This window comes from Pelodiscus sinensis, chromosome 3 (assembly GCF_052426305.1).
Source record: "Pelodiscus sinensis isolate ZL-2025 chromosome 3, ASM5242630v1, whole genome shotgun sequence".
Classification (NCBI taxonomy): domain Eukaryota; kingdom Metazoa; phylum Chordata; order Testudines; family Trionychidae; genus Pelodiscus; species Pelodiscus sinensis.
In genome coordinates, this window is record NC_143054.1 from 106138077 (window position 1) to 106157420 (window position 19344).

At 38.9% G+C, this 19344-nt stretch overlaps 1 protein-coding gene across 3 annotated transcripts in view; it reads left to right on the top strand.

Moving 5' to 3' along the window:
• Positions 1 to 17673, top strand: part of ADGB (androglobin) — a 242408-nt gene extending 224735 nt beyond the window's left edge. The window contains exons 30-35 of one of the 3 annotated variants that reach the window (XM_075924379.2): positions 1196 to 1383; positions 3603 to 3755; positions 5935 to 6049; positions 12253 to 12361; positions 14143 to 14326; positions 17229 to 17673. In XM_075924379.2, the coding sequence (XP_075780494.2) occupies positions 1196 to 1383; positions 3603 to 3755; positions 5935 to 6049; positions 12253 to 12361; positions 14143 to 14326; positions 17229 to 17420 (941 nt within the window). In that variant the 3' untranslated portion in view covers positions 17421 to 17673. Of the gene's footprint in view, positions 1 to 1195; positions 1384 to 3599; positions 3756 to 5934; positions 6050 to 12252; positions 12362 to 14142; positions 14327 to 17228 lie in introns of those variants that run through there. The other 2 variants (XM_075924378.2, XR_012902706.2) reach the window with 2 other exon arrangements.
• Positions 17674 to 19344: the final 1671 nt, after the last annotated feature.

Consider the following 19344-nt stretch of genomic DNA (forward strand, 5'->3'; position numbering starts at 1 on the left):
TTACAGTGACTGCTCTAATTTTTTCTTTCATTTGTTAATATATGCTTCAGTGATTGAGTCAGTTTAAGCATAGCACTGCAGTGCCATCATATATTATTTAAATCTAATATGAGAAGACATTTTTCTACATACTAAAAATAATATTTCAGAGTGTATGCATTTCTCTGTTGTTTACATAACTTTTTAATATTCCCATATAACCCAAAGAATGAAACTGTTCCAGTCTTTCCACTGGCTTCAGGGGGCTTTGGTCAGTATAATCTTTCTGTGTATTTCAAGGCATATGAAGTGGTGATAGATTCAGATTTCAAACTAAGAGATTTTTAGTTCTTTGAAACAGTTGGCAATCTAGCCTGTTGTTCAGTTCAACTGTGTGTGATATTTCAGATTTCTGTATTTTTCCTTTTTAAAAACAAGAATGTTTAATGCAAAAACATCTGTTAATGCACACATAGTAAAGGGAAGATACATCAGAAAGTTCAGTTCCAATGTTCTCAACATCTTTTATACTGCCACATAGAACATATAACTATTATGGTGTATACAGTAATACAAAATATGTTGGGATTGACATCAGAGCCATGACTTTGAATTTCTTGACTTTAGTTTTTAATCATAGCAATATTTTGCTTTCCCTCTCCCCTGTATTTCCCATTTCACTCTCTACGCTTGTAAGCAATAACAGTTTTATCCCACACACCCATACTCATTGAACACTGTGGCCAGCACAACACTGCTGGTGCATCAGGTGATGTAAGCTGCACCTGCATACATAGGTGACATTTGTCTTGTAGCATGATGAGGAACCAGGAGGCAGACTGTGAAGTCACAGATTGATTTCTAGCCTACTCCTGGATCAGTGAAATAATGCACTGCCTTGTATACAGGACTCATGGCAACACCACAGTAAGATAAGTAACTCATGGCAACCCTAAGTAAGGTACTATTTAAGACAAAATGAGGATATCCGAATCTGGCACTTTCTAAGCTAAGTATTAAAGTTTTTCTTGCCTCAAGATTATTTTTCTCCGTTTTCTGTTAATTCAGGGCTTAATATCACAAAATCATTAATTGGCTTCTCTTTTTTTTTCTGCATTGTTAATGGCTTTTCTGTTCCATCCTGGATATAACGTGGGGGCATTTGTTTGCTGTTGGCAATATCATTCATACAAACTTCACAATGATGTATGGATAGCACACGGTGAGAAACATGAAGAGCCCATTGCGGCAGTAAACCAGGATAGTTATAGCATTTATGAAGGGCCAAAATCTGCGAGCACTGCTAAAACAACTAGAAAAACAAAAGATAAAGCAACTGAGAAGGCAGAAAAAGAAAAGTCCGGTAAAGATAAAACAGCATCTACCTCTAGACCTGAATCTCAGGTAAGACTAAATCCTGGAAGCCAGTACGTGAAGTGTGTGTGCAACCCCAACATTTCCTAGATGTTCTTTGGTACAAAATTGTATTAATTTTTCCTCACTTGGTTGTCATCGTTAAAAGTGCTTACAGGCAGCTAACCTAGAAAAACCAGCAATACATGAATTATTCTAATCTATGCCATGCTTTGATTCCTTCCTAAATATTTAGAAATGTTGCACTATATATGTAAAATATGTTCATTTTGTGTGTTATGTGATTGATGTCTTTGTTTGATTGGTCACAACAATATTATTTCTAAAGCAAAATATGCCCAGCCCCTTTTGTAGATCAAGCCTTCCTTACATGAAAGATATGTTGATCTCATGACTTACACTGCAGGGGAATTCCTGGTTCTAGTACTCAGCATATGCAGCTATCAGTGCTCAGGATTTTCACAGGGGCCCAAAGATGAAGAAAGGAGTCTTTCCGCTACATCCAGTCTCGGGTTTGCAGTGGCTTCAGTGTTTGTTACAACCCTCCTATTAGGCAGCAAGACGGGAGTACCTGGTGGAGGTAATTCATGGTAGAACTGCTGGCAGTAGTACAATCTGTGGCATGTAATCAGGTTTCATCACCTGCAGAGGTTACTGCCACCCTGCCTGCTCATGGATTTGATGAAATTACATCTATTTTACTGGATCCATAGTCCTCCGTTGGCCATCGAGGGGAAGGCAGGGGGTTTTTTCATATCTCGTTCAAGGCTGCTACCAGCCTTTCAGATCAACAGTATACTCCTGTTTTAAGAGCTGTAGAAAGTCTTTCAAAACTTGGTTTAAATTGTTCCAAGTGCTAATTTATTTTGTATTTAAAAACATTCAGAATTATTTAACATTCAAAAATGTATGCAATAAAAACTTTTTAAATGACAAAAAAGATTGGTAAAAACTGCCATCTTACAGTCCTAAATCAATATTGGCTTCATTTGGCCCAAATACAGAGGTATAATGATGGCAGAATCAGGGCTGGTAAATTCCAAATGAGCAAGGAGCCAAGTAATTATAATCAAGTAAGGGGGAAAAGCAAAGATAACAATTTTTTAGCATATAATCTTTGCTAAATGTTCTAATTGACCTGTCTGGATTACAAATAGACTGGCTTCCCTCTTTGGGGATTAATGATAATGTATCCTTTAGTGCATTGGTTCCCAACCTTTTTGAGCATACAGATCCCTTTTCAATCTATTAAAATTTCCCAGGGGCGAAAGAAAAGAAAAGGTGGGCCCAAAATTATTTTTAAACTTTCCACAGACCCCCCCGGCATTACCGTCACGGACCAGCCGAGGTCCATGGACCACAGGTTAGGAACGACTGCATTAGTGGTACCGTTGTAATTTTGGTCATCATTGTATGGGAAATCCATGAGAGGGAGTTAAAGGGGACAATGTCATAATGTTTTCATGCAGAATTTCTCCCTAATTGTTCTGGCAGGGCTCAGCATATACCTATTGCTTCCTTGTGATTCACAAGGTAGAAGCCAGAGACACCCACACTAACTATGGGATGCACCTTAAGCATTGTCCCCTGTCCTTGGCTGTACATTGAAGCCACAATGTAAGGGCTTTTGCAACTGGAAGTATTAGCTTCAGAAAATTGATAGAACCTCTGATTGTGTTAGATTTCTAATCAACTATGCTGGGAATGGGGAAAGAAATGCCCATCTCCTCTCTGAATGTATTCTGACTTTTCAGAGAGCTGTCAGTAGAGCTATAGGCAAAAGGTGACATACTATGAGATGGCTGACATCCTTTCCATCCAAAGGCACTCTGCACCTGAACCTATAGGGCATGATTGGGTCCTTAGGCAGAAATTTACCATCCTTTTCCAAAATGATTATCTCATTGGTAAACTAGAGGCCGCAAGATCCATTTATTTTTAACTTTGATATGCTTGAAATGGAATAAGAGAACTTTTGTGATAATTTAATTCCAGTCATCTGGTGTTTAGCCACTCTCTGCTGAGTGAGAGCACACCTGTGCACGCCAGATGATAGTGTAAATTAAAAAAGAGGCTTTCTTTGTCAATCACTTTCTACCAAGCAGTGAATATCAAAAGCATCAGGACCATAAAATAATTGGGAAATTATCAAAGAGCAGAAAAAAAGACTAGATCCTAAAAAGAAATAATGAATTTATACTAACCAATAAGTCTACTTCACTTGCTTTGCTCCATCCTACCTTCAGCAGTCTGATCCGAACAAACCTTATTGGATCTTGCGCCTAGTCATTGAACAGAGTGAGGCAGACATGCTGGAATTGAAGAAGGACACAGAGAGAGCAGATGAGATCAAAGCCATGAAACAAGCATGGGAGTCTGCAGAACCAGGAAGAGCTGTCAAGGTAATCAGAGCTCACCCAAAAGTGGTTCCTGTCAGGACAGTGCCAGTTAGGAGATCTGTTTTCACTCCCCAGGAAGAGGGACAATATTGCATAAAAAATTAAAGTCTGAGAAATACTGATGGGAGTGGATTAAGAGACTTCCCCTGGGGGCAAACCTGTAAGGAAATGTTTCACATCCATTACTTGGGTCCTACGCCTGCAATCAAACCCATTCAGCCAAATCCTGCATCAGATTGCAGGAGTGCAGTGGAAGTTTCACAGAGGAAAATTTTGAAAAGCTTACTGAGGAAAAACAGTGAAGTCAGTTAATTCTTGCTTTGTAATTTAGTCCAGAGTAAACAAACATTATTTGCTGTTGCTGTATCTAAATGAAATTCAAAAATGATTTTTAGAGATTTTTTTTAATTTTGAAAAAACCAGATCATAGTGTTAAGAACACAATCCAAACTTCTACAGAACCTATAATTGCTTGTTAGCGAGGAACACTTTAAATTCTGCTTTTTGTAAGAGTTCTGTTTTTTATTGTTAACAAAAGGTTGTTTTTATTGGCTAATGTAAACAACCGATTACAAAAGTAATTTTTTTCACTCTAAGGGGGAAAAATATTCAAATATTTATTTTATTGTTGATTTCTTATGTCAGTTTACACACTGACATAATATATGTTATATGATAGCATAACAGGAGGAAAGGAAATGTGTAAAACAGACTTTGTTTCTCCAGATATATTTGCACATCCATGTACAAATCTCAGTTTTTGCTTCCTGCCTCAGGCAGAGTTATAGGCAACAGACTACTGATGCATTGTTCATTGATTTGCAAGACAGCGATCGTATCATATATATGGCATATACTGTATATATTCAGTATGCAAAGCCTATAGTAATAAGAAAATGAGCCACTTGAGTTTTAAGCTGTTGTTAAAATTGCATTGCATGCTCTTCATTTTATTGAACCACAATCAATGAAGACTTATTTAGGGGTTCTTAAGCATTCTCTTAAGATGCATATGTCAATTTACTTCCCACGGGTATGGCACGTTAAAACTAAATAATATATACAGCCTCTTCATGACTTATGAACCGGTTACGGACCAAGCAATTGGCCGTAACTTGGTTCATTCATAAGTTGGACCCATTAAAGTTACACGCGACCGTGCTGTTCGTAAGCGTGGATCACGTTCGTAACTCGGGGTCCACCATTTATGGCAGCTTTGGTCGTAAGTCGACCATTCGCAACTCGGGGACCGGCTGTATTTTTAAAACATATATTTAAAAACTAAATGTCAGATATTGATTTAAGCAATCTGATCCACAGGCTCCTACAGCATATTTGGGATACAAGTCACTCTCCCATATTTATCCTTTTCCCTATATGGCTCCCTAAGCAGCTGTGACGGATGAGTTTCTTAGGGTATATCCACACAGCAGGGCTTAACTCAAAATAAGCTACTCAAATTGAGCTACATCAAATACATAGCTTATTTCGAAATAGCTTATTTCAAAATTGGGCGTGCCTACACAGCACTTATTTCGAAGAGCGCTCTTCCTCCAACTTCCCTTACTCCTCGTACAATGAGGGTTACAGGAGTCGGAGTAAGAAGTCCTCTAGCTTGACAGTATTTTGAAATAACTGCCTGTTGTATAGATGGGGAATAAGTTACTTCGAAATAATCCTCATTATTTAGAAATAATGCTGCTGTGTAGATGTACCCTTAGTGTATGTCTGCACATCGAAGCATCTTCAGAAGCCACCTGTTATTTCAGTTTTTGGGTTTTTTTAAATAATGGGCACGCTATTTCAGCATCTTAGTAACCCTCATTTCACGAGGGTTAAGGGATGTCTCAAAATAGCACTTTATTCGAAATTTGGTGCTGTGTAGTCAGCACTAAATTTCAAAATAGAGTATTTTGAAATATATTTGAAATAAGTACGCAATTTGCGTAGCGCAAATTGCATATCTTATTTCGAGTTTGGAATGCAGTGAAGACATAGCCTTACTGACCAAAACAAAACTACTCACCAATAATCCTAAATCCTGTATCAACCCTTACTAAGGGTTTACTAGAGTTAAAAATTCCTTTTAAAGATTTCTTACATTGTTTGTTACAGTTTCCTTTTTAAAAAAAGATTGTTGACCTTTAAAATAGCTTGAGTACTTTCTTGTTTTGTTTTCTAGGCTTTTCAGGAACGCATGCACTTTATTAATAAGTGCACACGGAAGGGTTCCACTGAGCCCACGGATGAGCCCGAAAGTGTCAGTGATGCACTGGGTCCAGAGGATGGAGTTATGGGTATAACTTTGCTGCAAAATAAGTTGTCCTAGCTATAAGAATTCTAATTTAAAAATACTCAGAAGGAGAAATTACATGGTGGGCAGGAGGTTATAGAAATGAAAATTCTATGAATCACTGTAGTACAGAAGTTCCCGTGATACATCCTAAAATATAGTCCATGCATGTCCTAGCCTGCTTTTATTATAGACATGTGATCCTAGGAGATTAAATACCCATCATGCATTACTTTTTTGATGTAAACAACCTCTCTCATTAAATGCTGATGGCAAATGGATAACATAGCTCTCCTCAGGTTTCTTCAGTGCACATTGGGGTTTCAAGTAGTAAACAGAACTATAGTTAGTTATATACATTCATTTTATAAACACATACCCTGTTGAGTTATGGCTGATGTTCAAGGTCATAGCTGTCAACGTATTAAAAATTAATTTAGAAGCTGAAATATCACTATGATTCTAGGACATTACTGTCTCTTGATGTTCATTTTCTGTTTTAATGTAATGCTTATGAAAAGGACCAGCCTGACAGCATTATATCAGGCAGCATTATAGGCAGCAGCCTATTGATGCATTGTTTATAGATTCAAAAGACAACATTAGTATCATATATGTGGCATAAACAGTATATATTTAGTATGCAAATACTGTAGTGATAAGAAAATCGGCCACTTGAGTTTTAAACTGTTATTAAAATTGGAAAGTGAAGTTCTAGCCACAAAACATATGCTGCATATACTGTTGCAACACAAGTTTCTCTACTGACTCTACAGATGCCATCCAACTTTTAAGTAGGGCATATTTCTGAAGGTTCAGTTTTCATTCCTTAACAATTTCTGGATTCAGTGGCAATTCCAACCAGGGTACAAATTGTCCTGGTGTTTGTTGTTGGTTTTGCGGCACCTTTCTGTTAAGAATAGCACAGACATCATCCCAGCAGAGAGTATACAGTACCAAATACCGATCTGATTGTAGTTACATTGTCACTGAGAATGTGGGTGGAATTAAACTTGTGACTAATACATTCAAGAAACAAGAACATGCCCACGCCCACTCATAAAATTGTTAATGCTAGTACGTTGTCAAATAGCTAAATAATCTATAACTGTGTATTTAAGAACATAAAGCACAACAGCTCGCCTATCCTGCCATAATTGTGTTTTGTATGTTCACTGCAACAGCTACTGCTTACATTTGAAATGTAGCTAAATTTGTAATGTTTATTTCCTTGTATATTAGGTTGTATAACAAAGTCCACATAATTAATAGCTACCCTGCAACTGATTTTAGCATAAGTTCTTGCTGTCTGGAGAGAGAGAGACACCAGATGTCTAGATTTCTCCCACAATATACATAAAATGTTTCTGTTTTACTACTGGCTTTTTAGATTTGTACAAAAGAGGCAATTTTAAATTTAGCAGTGGTTTTCAAACTGAGGTACATGTACCACTAGGGTTGTGAGAGGGAATATGTGATTACTGTGGGTGGTCTGTATTCTGGCCAGTATTCCAAGGACAGACCCTCAGAAACAGGACACCAGCAAGGACCATGCTAGGAGAGGAGGCTAAGGGTATGTCTACACTACCCCGCTAGTTCGAACTAGCGGGGGTAATGTAGTCATCCGCAATTGTAAATGAAGCCCGGGATTTGAATTTCCCGGGCTTCATTTGCATGAAGCCGGCCGGTGCCATTTTTAAATGCCGGCTAGTTCGAACCCCGTGCCGCGCAGCTACACGTAGCACGGAGTAGCTAGTTCGGATTAGGCTTCCTAATCCGAACTAGCTGTACTTTTCATTCCACGAGGATGAGTGGAATGAGGAGTACAGCTAGTTTGGATTAGGAAGCCTAATCCGAACTAGCTACTCCGTGCCGCGTGTAGTCGCGCGGCACGGGGTTCGAACTAGCCGGCATTTAAAAATGGCGCCGGCCGGCTTCATGCAAATGAAGCCCGGGAAATTCAAATCCCGGGCTTCATTTGCAATTGCGGATGACTACATTACCCCCGCTAGTTTGAACTAGGGAGGTAGTGTAGACATACCTTAAGAGTAGCTGAGTCAGTCTCCCCTCTTTGAATTGTTGCCACCCAGAGGACAGGATTAGTAACTCGGGTGGCGTGGAGAGGCAACAACAAACTCCCTCTCCCCTTCTCATATTTAACCAGTACCCTCCCAGGGCATTGAGTGCCCTCTCTGCATGCAACACCCTTTTAAGCCCCCGAAACTCTGTGTTTCCCTACAACCACATCAACCTAGAAGCAAGTACAACTTTTCTAGGCTTCCACAGCTATTATGAGGCCTGGCTTTGCCACAATAGTCACCTTACTGACATGGTAAAAAACACCCAGCCTAGAAGGGTGCAATAGGCAGAGGACTGTGTCAAAGCCTTCAAAACTTTGAAGTATTTGCTAACTCAGATGCCAGTACTCATCAAACTTAATTTTTCAAAACTGATTGTCCTCCAGATAGACACATGGGCTGTGTCTCGACTGGCAAGTTTTTCCGCAAAATCACATGATTTTGCGGAAAAACTTGCCAGCTGTCTACACTGGCCCTTTGAATTTCCGCAAGAACACTGATGATTTCATGTAGGATCGTCAGTGTTCTTGCGAAAATACTGTGCTGCTCCCATTCGGGCAAAAGCCCTCTTGCGCAAATCATTTGCGCAAGAAGGCCACTGTAAACAGTACAGTACTGTTTTCCGCAAAAAAGCCCCAATCGCAAAAATGGCGATCGGGGCTTTTTTGCAGAAAAACGCGTCTAGATTGGCCATGGACGCTTTTCCACAAAAAGTACTTTTGTGGAAAAGCGTCCTGCCAATCTAGACGCGATTTTCCAAAAATGCTTTTAACAGAAAACTTTTCCGTTAAAAGCATTTTCGGAAAATTATGCCAGTGTAGACGTAGCCATGGAAATGGGTCTCATACGTGTTGTCTAAAGAGACAGAACTGCTAATTTAATACAAAATTTAAAATCTTACTATGTATTTTAGAAATGTGCATCTGTTTGTCTGTGCATCCGTACTTCTGTCCATGAGTCCATTTGTTCAAGAACTCCTCCTAAATAGTAAGAGCTAATACCACCAAATTCCTCTTATAGCTTAAAGCAAGGCCACGGTTTAGTTGTGCCAGGGCAATGGGATATGCCTGAAATTAGATCGTTTCTCATAAAATGGAAAAGGAAGGGTCTGTTAGGAAGGTGTTATGCTGTAGAATGACCATGGGCCGGAGATGGGAACCAGGACAGCTATAACCTCACTGGGCCAGCAGAAGCCAGGGGTGGAAATAGAGACAGCTATCTACAGTAAAACTCCATTAGTCTGGCATCCAATGCTCCGGGACTCCTGATGGTCCGGCACCATCAGGAACCCGGAAGTGCTGGGGCAGCCGGGCAGGCTTCCCCCATTCAGCTGCTGCTGAAACTGACCAGCAGCTGAATCGGGGAAGCCGGGAGCAGAGCAGCTGGGCTGCTGCCGGGTTGGTCTCGTAGCGCTGCCCCTCAGGGCTGCGGGACCAACCCGGCAGCACCCCAGCTGCTCTATTGCAGGCATCCCTGATTCAGCTGCTGCTGAAACTGACCAGCAGCGGCTGAATCAGGGACGCCTGGGGCAGAGCCGGACTATCGTAAGGGGGGGGGCTATGAGGGGCCTGGGGTGGCATCCCCTCCCACCCCACTCCAGACCCCTCATAGCCCCCCCTTCTGATAGTCTGGCATATATGATAATCCGGCACCCCCTGGGTCCTAAAGGTGCCGGATTATCGGACGTTTACTGTATTATATATTTCAGATAGTTTGTCTGTCTGTCTGTCCCCCAGCTGTTGATACGCACCCCTCCTCAAGGTGTACTTGCTGCAGTGGCACTTCTCACCTAACCCCACACTGTTGTGGTGAGAGAGGGCTGGGATTGTCCTCTGTCTCTGGGGCAGCTTGCATACTGAAACCTACATACCCAACCCCATCCCAGACCAATGATTGAAATGAAGAAAAACAAACATTAATTGAGTTAAAGACCTGCACAACATCATGTAAATCTACTAGTGCTACATAATTTAGAGATGAAACAGAGTTGTAACATTTGGATCAAAATTTCAAACACTCCACAGTCTAGGGGCATGTGAGTCTAAGATTATAATCTCGTCTGTTATAAAGATGGAGTCAAAAACTGAAATCCGATTTTGGATTCAACTCTTATTTTCCCCCCAAAGCTCAGAGAATTTTAGACCTCGGGTTTTTGCTTTAGGTCCAGTAGCACTTCTATAGTATTCTCCCACACCAGACAGAGTCAAGCCTGAGAAATGGTTTCTGTAATAAGCCCTTGATTTTATATAGTTATAACCATGGGTGGTGGCTATAAGAAGCAAGGGGAGGCAATGCCTTCCTTGCGTCTTAGCGTTCAACTTCTCCCCTTTCCTTATCCCTTTCTGACCATTCCTGTAGGCTCCACAACCTGGTGGGTTTCCCCTTCTCTGTCCCTCTCCCCCCTCAGTGGATCTAGTAACTTAAAACTGAAAAGTATTCTAACTAATAGGTTGCCAGAGCTATTAGCATAACATTAAACCTGTGAAACAGCCATTAAGTAGTAATGAAGCCATTTAACAGGCATGTGCCAACCCATAGTTATATACAGTTAGTTTCTGAATTTACTGATGAAAATATTCAGAGGGTAGCCGAGTTAGTCTGTTACTGGAAAAACTTAAAAAAAACCCAACAGTTGAGCAGCACCTTAAAGACTAACAAAATATAGAGATGGTATCATGAGCTTTCTGAAGAAGTGGGTTGTACCCATAAAAGCTCATGATACCATCTACATGTTTTGTTAGTCTTTAAGGTGCTGCTAGACTGTTTGTTGTTTTTAAGTTTTTCCTGAGAAAAATAGTTGTGCATTACTATAATATGGCTAGTATTTTAATTTAAATTTTGCTTTAAATATTTTATGAGTTTGCTGCTGATATTAATAAAATCACATCTCTAAAAAATCCTTGCATAGATTTTTAGATGCATAATCTGAATATTCAGCTTTAGCCTTAAATGTTAGGATCTTCAAAAACATATAGGTTTTTTTTAATAAATTCTTCAAAAAAACACACCTTTTTTCTAAAATACACATTAAATTTTAATTAGTATAGTTCAAAAACTTTCTTCCAAAGTCTTTCTGTCCTTCCTGTCCATCCTTGCTGTAATCTTTCTCCTACCACCCCACCTGTTGAAGAGAGCCCTTAAAGGGACAACATCCCCTTTCTTCCAGATAGCTGGACAAATTAGTTTCCTTTTCTTTACTTTTGACTGTTTGATGAACTAATTTTAAAAGAACTCTCAACCAACATCAGTACCTTAGTAATATATAAAATCATTTATGTCTAAAATTTTTTGAAACATTTTAACATAAATATGGTGAAATTTCATAAACATGTCTATTGTTATGAATATCACACAATACAGTAGCATTTCCTTTTTCTAAAAGCAATGAACTTTATTATGAACACACTAAACCTCTCTGACAGTAATTTAAAATGTCTTTATTTCAGGGTGTTAAGATAGGTAGTAATTTGGAATGGTTATTTTGTGAAGGCTTAAGAATACATTTAAAACAGAAAATCTGCTCAGAAATACTGATTAAAGACTCTAAAACAGAGAAGAACTGCATCATATATTCCATAATATTTAATGTTATATTCGGCAGGACAGCTGACTTGCCCTTGCCACATAGCTTCTGCAAATAAATCTCTGACAAACTTGGGGTATATAAAAAAAAATAATTGACATTTTTTATTCCCAAGTTTAGTGCTTTTAATTAGGTACATTCAGCATGTCCAGTCTTCACAGTCTGGCATAAAATGTGCTCCATTTTCTTTAGAAAGAAATTGTAGAAGGCAGTCATTTGCTACATTGGGGCAAAGGGATTTGACTGGAAGGGGTGAGCAGAGAAGAGAGAGACATGGGGAGAGGGTAAGGTCTGGGTCGAGTATGGGCAGGCCACAGACTGAGGTGCTTGCTGTCTCAGGCAGCAGTTTCACCCAGTCCATGCTCACATTTTTGCCTTTGCGGATGATACTTTCAGATCCTTTGGGGGAGAGGAATATTTTGGAAATGACTGCTGGTTAACCTGTAATAATGTGTGTTGCTGAGCCAGAAGAGGGTAGAATTTTATTATGGGGAGGAAGATTTTCATAACAAAACAAAGTAACTGGTATGATCTATTCTATTGCAGATGCAGTTTCCCCTGTGCTTGAAATAACAGCTTCACCAGCAGCCATTGACACAAGCCCACAAGTTCAGCAAAAGGAATGGGAACTTCCAGATCTAACCCCCTACATTAGGTAAACTGTAGCAAATGCAATTAAACGCTAAAAATAATTACCGTAATTTAGCGAATATATCCCGCACCCAAATATACCCCACACCCGAATATACCCCACAGTTTTTTCTAGTTGAATGAAAAAATCTTGTATACCCCGTGGGCGAAAATAGCCCGCGGGGTATATAAGACTTTCTGTGCCGGGGGTATATTTGCTGGGTGTATATTTATGGTGCGGGGGTGGGGGAAGGGATAAGCCACTCACCGCCCCAGGTTCCAGCACAGCCGCCAGCCTCCAGGCAGGGGGAGCAGGACCCACCAGCCTCCGGGTGGGGGGAGCACTCACTGCCTGGTTCCTGCACAGCTGCAGGAAGGGGCAAGGAGATAAGCGCTCCCCCGCCCCTTCCTGCGGCTGCGCAGGAACTGGGGAGTGAGCGCTTCCCTGCGTAGCCACAGGAAGAGGCAACGGAGAGCTCACCACCTGGTGAGTAAAAAAAATTCTATATGCCCTGAGGAGGTGTGTGCGGGGTTTTTAAAAACGAATATAACCCTCAAGTTATATTTGCAAAATGACGGTAATGCAGTCGTAGGTTTAAGACTTTACAAATAGAAGAGTTAGAAATGCGTTATATTGTCACAGTTTGCACTCTGAGGTCACTTTCATGCTATGAAACTGAAGTTAAAGTCAATAGTTATTTCACATTTACAGAGGTGTGAGTGATATCAGAATCTGGCTTGATATTAGACTTTTGTATGTGTAAAATCTATGCCTTACTATATATGTGTGATTAATTTTCTTTCTATAAAAATAAAAAAGGAATTGAACAATAGCACAATGTGTGACATGAGAATTAAATATTTGGAACTCCAGACAATGCACATGTTGGCAAATTTATTTTAATTAGTGTTTTTCTCAGGTACCATACATTAAAATAAACATATGTCATGCACTTCCAGTATATTAATGTGTGATGCAAGATCCAAGTAATATATGTAATGCACATATATGTGTAATTATATATTTACATGGCTGTGTCTAATCACTGAAATAAAAATATGTGCAGCTGTCTAGGGGAAGACATACTTGAGAATGTGCATATCTAGTTTACTGCACTTAGGCCCCAGTTCACTGAAACATATGTTTTAAATCCATTTCTGTTCAGGCCAGCACTTAAGCACATCATTGACTTCAATGGAACATAAGCACATGCTTAAAGTTAAGCACATATTTAAATGCCAATTTCCTGAATCAGGGCTTTAATTGGGAAGGAAACTGAAGAAATCCTGAAGAAAATGGAATTAAGGCAGCAGAAATTTTGGCCCGGGATCTTGTCACATGTTTGACTCTTTCTAGGATTTTATGTCATGTCTTCAAAGGTTTATAATGTCTTTATTTCTCAATAAATTTTCATTAACATTATCAAAACATTCACTGATAACTGAGTACATGCAATTTAAAAAATTTGAGTTATTGTAATATGAAAAAGATGTGAAAATGTTTTGTGTGAAACACCTAAATTCCCATCCAGGTAACTAAAATAGGGATGAGCTCAATTTTACCAAAATTTTAAAGCAAAAGTTCAAGCATGGAAAATTTTGGTCAGAATAATCACTCTTTCAGTTATGATCATCTGTAAATAGTAGTTGAGAATAAAAGTTGCTTCTTAACCATACCTAGAATTATGATATTAACATTAAAATGTACAAAGTAGGTATATTGTATATAGTAGATAAGTCATGTAAAAACTCTTCTAATCTAATATGCCTTTCTTCAAAGACAAATATTTTTTATATTTCCTACAGAAAAACAATGCCTGAGCCTGTGCTAAGAAATGACTTGATTATTCAACAGCAGGAAATGTATAAAGCAGAAGAAATAAATCGTTTTAGGGAGCTTCGAGAGCTGGTCCTGGAACAAAGAGAAAAAGACCAAAATGCTCGCACATTATTGAAGCAAAATGTACTTGAAATGTATGAGAGACTACAAGTAAGTCCATGGAAAGGTTTTCTATAATGTCCAGCACCTATGTTCACAAAGCCGTTTGGACTTCCATAATAAGTACAGTTCATCAGAATAAGTGAGCCTGAAATTTCACTTGTCATGTTAAAAAACAAGGTTCCCAGAAAAATATTAAGACCAAAGCAGACTGTGAAGAGCTTCAAAAAGATCTCACCAAACTAAGTGATTGGGCAACAAAATGGCAAATGAAATTTAATGTTGATAAATGTAAAGTAATGCACATTGAAAAAAATAATCCCAACTATACGTACAATATAATGGGGACTAATTTAGCTACAACTATTCACGAGAGAGCTCTTGTAGTCATTGTGGATAGTTCTCTGAAAACATCCACTCAGTGTGCAGTGGCAGTAAAAAAGCAAATAGAATGTTAGGAATAATTTAAAAAGGGCTAGAGAATAAGACAGAAAGTATCTTGGTACTCCCACATCTTGAATACTGCATACAGATGTTGTCACCTCATCTCAATAAAGGTATATTGGCATTGGAAAAGGTTCAGGAAAGGGCAACAAAAATTATTAGGGGTTTGGAACGTGTCCCATATGAAGAAAGATTAAAAAGAGTTGGACTTTTCAGCTTAGAAAAAAGGATACTAAGGGGGGATATCATAGAGGTCTATAAAATCATGACTGGTGAGGAAAAAGCAGCTAAGGAAAAGTTATTTACATATTCCCACAATATAAGAACTAGGGGTCACCAAATGAAATTAATAGGCAGTAGGTTTAAAACAAACAGAAGGAAGTTTTTCTTTACTCAGCGCACAGTCAATCTGTGGAATTCCTTGCCAGAGGATGTGGTGAAGGTTAGGACTTTAACAGGGTTCAAAAAAGAGCTACATAGATTCATGGAGGTTAGGTCCATTAATGGCTATTAGCCAGGATGGGTAGGAATAGTGTCCCTAGCCTCTTTTTCTCTGGAGGTGGGTGATAGGGGAGAGATCACGTGAGGATTACCTGTTTGGATCCCTCACTCTGAAGCATCTGGTATTGGTTACTGGGTTGGATGGACCATTGGTCTGTGACCCAGGATGGCTGTTCTTATGTTAATACAGGAAACCCCCAACTTCCCACTGCCCGAGTTACGCGCACCCCCCCCCCCACCCACACACACACACAACCATTTTTGTAAGTGCGGAAGGGGCCGAAACCCCCCGACTTACATCCTTGGCCCCGCATTTATGACAGCTCATGGCACCTATCGTAAATGAAGATTCAAGTTACGACCCCCCCCCAACTTGCGATGCTTCCCTGGGAACCAATCGCATCGCAAGTCAGGGGCCGCCTGTATTAGTGTCACACAGCATTATATAGGTGATACCTCAAGAAATGTATTCTAGGAGCACTACTCTGTAAATAACAGTATAGCATGATGGTTCAAAGCGAGAGCAAGCTGAGTGTTGAAATGGAGCTGATACTTCCAGTTTGGCCTATTTTTGCTGTAGAGTCATGCAGTGTTTTTCAGGAAGGAGAGGAAACTTCTTAGAAAACAGAAAACTGGATTGACAAAAAAATATTCAGTGCTCTTGTTTTCAAGTAAGATATTCAAGAATACAATATTGGTGTGTTACAGTTTTGCTGAAATCTGCTAAACACTAGCAGGAAAGCTATTAGAGTTATTAAGCTTTCATGAAGCACAGCTACAAATAATACACTTAGCAGATGGTAAACATTAGTGCAGTATGTCAAGGTTAGGATCTGTTAAACAGATGAAGTGGATAAAGATAACGTTACAGAATTGATTTAAGCTTTAAGAATCAATAAGAACAATATGATTTTTGACAGTCAAACCACAGTAATGCATTAATCACCAAGAATCAAATGACCACAGTCCTGATCTTTTAGAGTTGAATAAGAGCCAGTGAAAGTATCCTTCAGATAAGACTGATTGATTTATTGCAGTCAATTTAATTTTCTCCTTCATAAAAGCTCCTATGTACCAAAATGAATGCATAATAGATAAACAGACATATAAGATAAACTGACTGATTAGAGGCCTGCAATAGGCGAAGGGAGCTTGCGGGACTGGGTCATTAATAAAGTACACATAATGATTTTCAGAAATTACTAGTGTTTTGAGGTGCCTTAATTTTTATGGGCCCAAGTTTTGGACTGTCTTAAAGGGGCCTGATTTTTAGAATGTTCTTTCTGAAAAGTAAAGCTCTTTAAGTCTTAAGTTGGGCACCTGAAAATCTTTAATCACTTCTGAACATCTTGGCCAAGCTAGTCAGCAATTAAAGCATTTTCATCCATAGATCTCAGAGCACTTGACAAGGACAGGTAAGTATCTTTATTCCTGTTTTCATATGTTGAATTGGAAACATGGAGAGGTTAAGGAAGAAAATTTCATAAATGAGTTTGGGGACCAAGTCTCATTGAAGGTCAGAGGGACTTAGAGTGCTTTGTCACTTTTGAAAATGGGACTTAACATAGCATTTTTAAAAGTGCCTAAATCTAGTTGTTTAAAAAGTGACAAAAGCTCTTAGGAATTTGACTTGCAATGATTCTCAGGCTCCTATGTCTCAGATACTTCTGAAAATGGGACTATATAACTTAAAAACTTTACCCTAAATGTCTTTTCTTCACACAAATTAGTAGCAGAATTGGAACCAGAACTACAGGCCTGAGCAGTCCAGTGTAAATTACTTCCTCTTCTTCATGATGTAAAAGATCACCTGTTTGTAATCAGTAAGCAATTCTGCACAGAACAGGATTGGACTGTAGATAAGGTGTATGCATTAAAAAAGTAAGGGAGAAAAGAGAAGTCTTCAAAGTCAGAACAGGAACCAGAAACATAATTGGCAGGGTATATGACTTTATCACGCATATGCATGCTCATTTGTTTGGGGGGGGTGTATCTGTTTTTTGGATAGGAATCATTAGATGAAGGACGAGACAGGGTTCTCAGTGCTCGGGAAGCATACAGAAGTAAGCTACTAGAGGCTGAACTTAAAAAACAAGAAGCACTAGCCGCTGAAGAGGCAGCTGTTCGAACAGAACAAGAGAAGAAAAGTCCAGATGCACAGAAAAAAAAGCAAGGAAAAAATGCAGGGAAAAAAAAGTAACTGTCTGAGAGGTTAGCTCTACCCATGGTTTAGGAAATAATTTTAATGATGAAAATAATTATTCAGTATTTTTGTAAGTCAATATGTAGTCACCCAGAAAATGCAATTTTTTTCTCTTCCAAGTATTATTCCAAAATCCGGCTAGTATTTCTTTCTTTTTTTTAACATGAAATGTTTGTAATTTTAATATGATAAATGAAACCATTAGAGTTTAACTATTTTAACTGAAATAAAGTTTTACCCTAAAAATATTCATATTTTATCAGACTTGTTCTCTCAGTACCACATTTCTGTCCCCCTATTTTTCAATTTAAAAATGTACAGAAGAAAGCAATAGCACCTCTGAAAGTATTAGATAAAAAAGAAAATAGCTATTGTTTTTAATATGGCACAGGGAATCAAGAAAAGTTGTGTAACTTCATGTGGAAATTTCTTTAGTATTCCAAAATGTTTGCATATGTCTAGTTTCAAGAGGGTATCTAGGATCAGATCCATCTAGGAGCTTATACTTTTGACCTCACTAGAGTCAAACTAATGATGAAATTGAGCTATTAGATTATGAAGTCATTGCACTACGCAGAAACATGAACCACTTCAGTAGAGGATGATTTGTGTTATGCGTGCTTATTAAGTAGTACCATGCCACCCTATTTTATATGCAGAATTCAAAATGTTTAGAAGAAACTGTCATACGAGATAGCTCCAAACTGTTTAGCTACTAAAACTTTTTTTTCTTCGTATCTACTTCTACCCTCACAAATGCTTTCAAAACCTACCACAGCTCTCTAGACTAGCCAACTCTAACTGTCATGTCACACCATGAGAAGCTAGGCGTATGGTTGTACACTCTAAAAATTGTGACTCACTGGACCACATGACTCTCTTCCTCTCTATTTAAAATTCCTGTCCAGTTCTCATTCCAGTTTTATATCTTTTTTTTTTTTTAAATCTTTGAGAGGGGGCGAGTTAAGCTGAGTTCTTCTCTCAGTGAAATTCATGTCTACAGGTCCCACTGCACAGTAGATGCTTGCTTTCACTTAGGCCATGTCTACACTAGAGAGCTTACAGTGACACAACTATAATACTGTAAGCTCTCTCATGCACCCTCTCCGTACTGACAAGAGACAGCTTTTCAGTCAACATAATTACCTCACCCTCAAAGAGAGGCTAGGCTGTACTATGGCAGTGGGAGAAGCTATCCTGCCAATATAAGTGTTAGTATGAGCACTATGTTGGTACAACTTACTTCACTCATGGAAATGTTTTTTTCACATATCTGCATGGCATAGTAACACTGACATAAGTGGTAGTATAGACATAGCCTTAGAGACTATGGAGCAGTTATTGGAATTTATAGCTGTTCGCTATCGGTAGAATCACTGGGATGCAGTGACAGTTACCTGGCCTTTTCCAGGAAAGCTGAAAGCACTCACTAGAGCAGCTGCTTTTATGGGTACAGAAGACTCTTCACTTTGGGGTATATTCATCACACTTGGAGATGGATGTATACAATTTCCAGTAATTGTAGACACAAGCATGTGCAAAACTCTATATCACAACATCTATAGGAAGTAACTTGAAAAAATTCTGAGGTCACTCAGTCATATTTAGACATTGAGCAGTCAAGCTTTGGCTGAGTAATGTACACAAGGAGGCCAGACTCTGATACAAGGAGAGTGAAAAAAATTGTTGAAATTCTATATTGGACCCAAATTGCAGGAAGTATTATGTTTTGAGTGCTGGCCATTGGCTGTGGTGAATTGTTCCCTTTTTATGGTCTATTACATAAAATAAACCATTTTTCCCCTGCCACTGAACACCAGCTATTCAGGTCAACACCACTTTGATCATCTCCTCACTATTTGCTTTGAATCCTTTTGTTACATTGGTTTAAGGGTGTAATCTGTGGGAAGGACATCTGTCA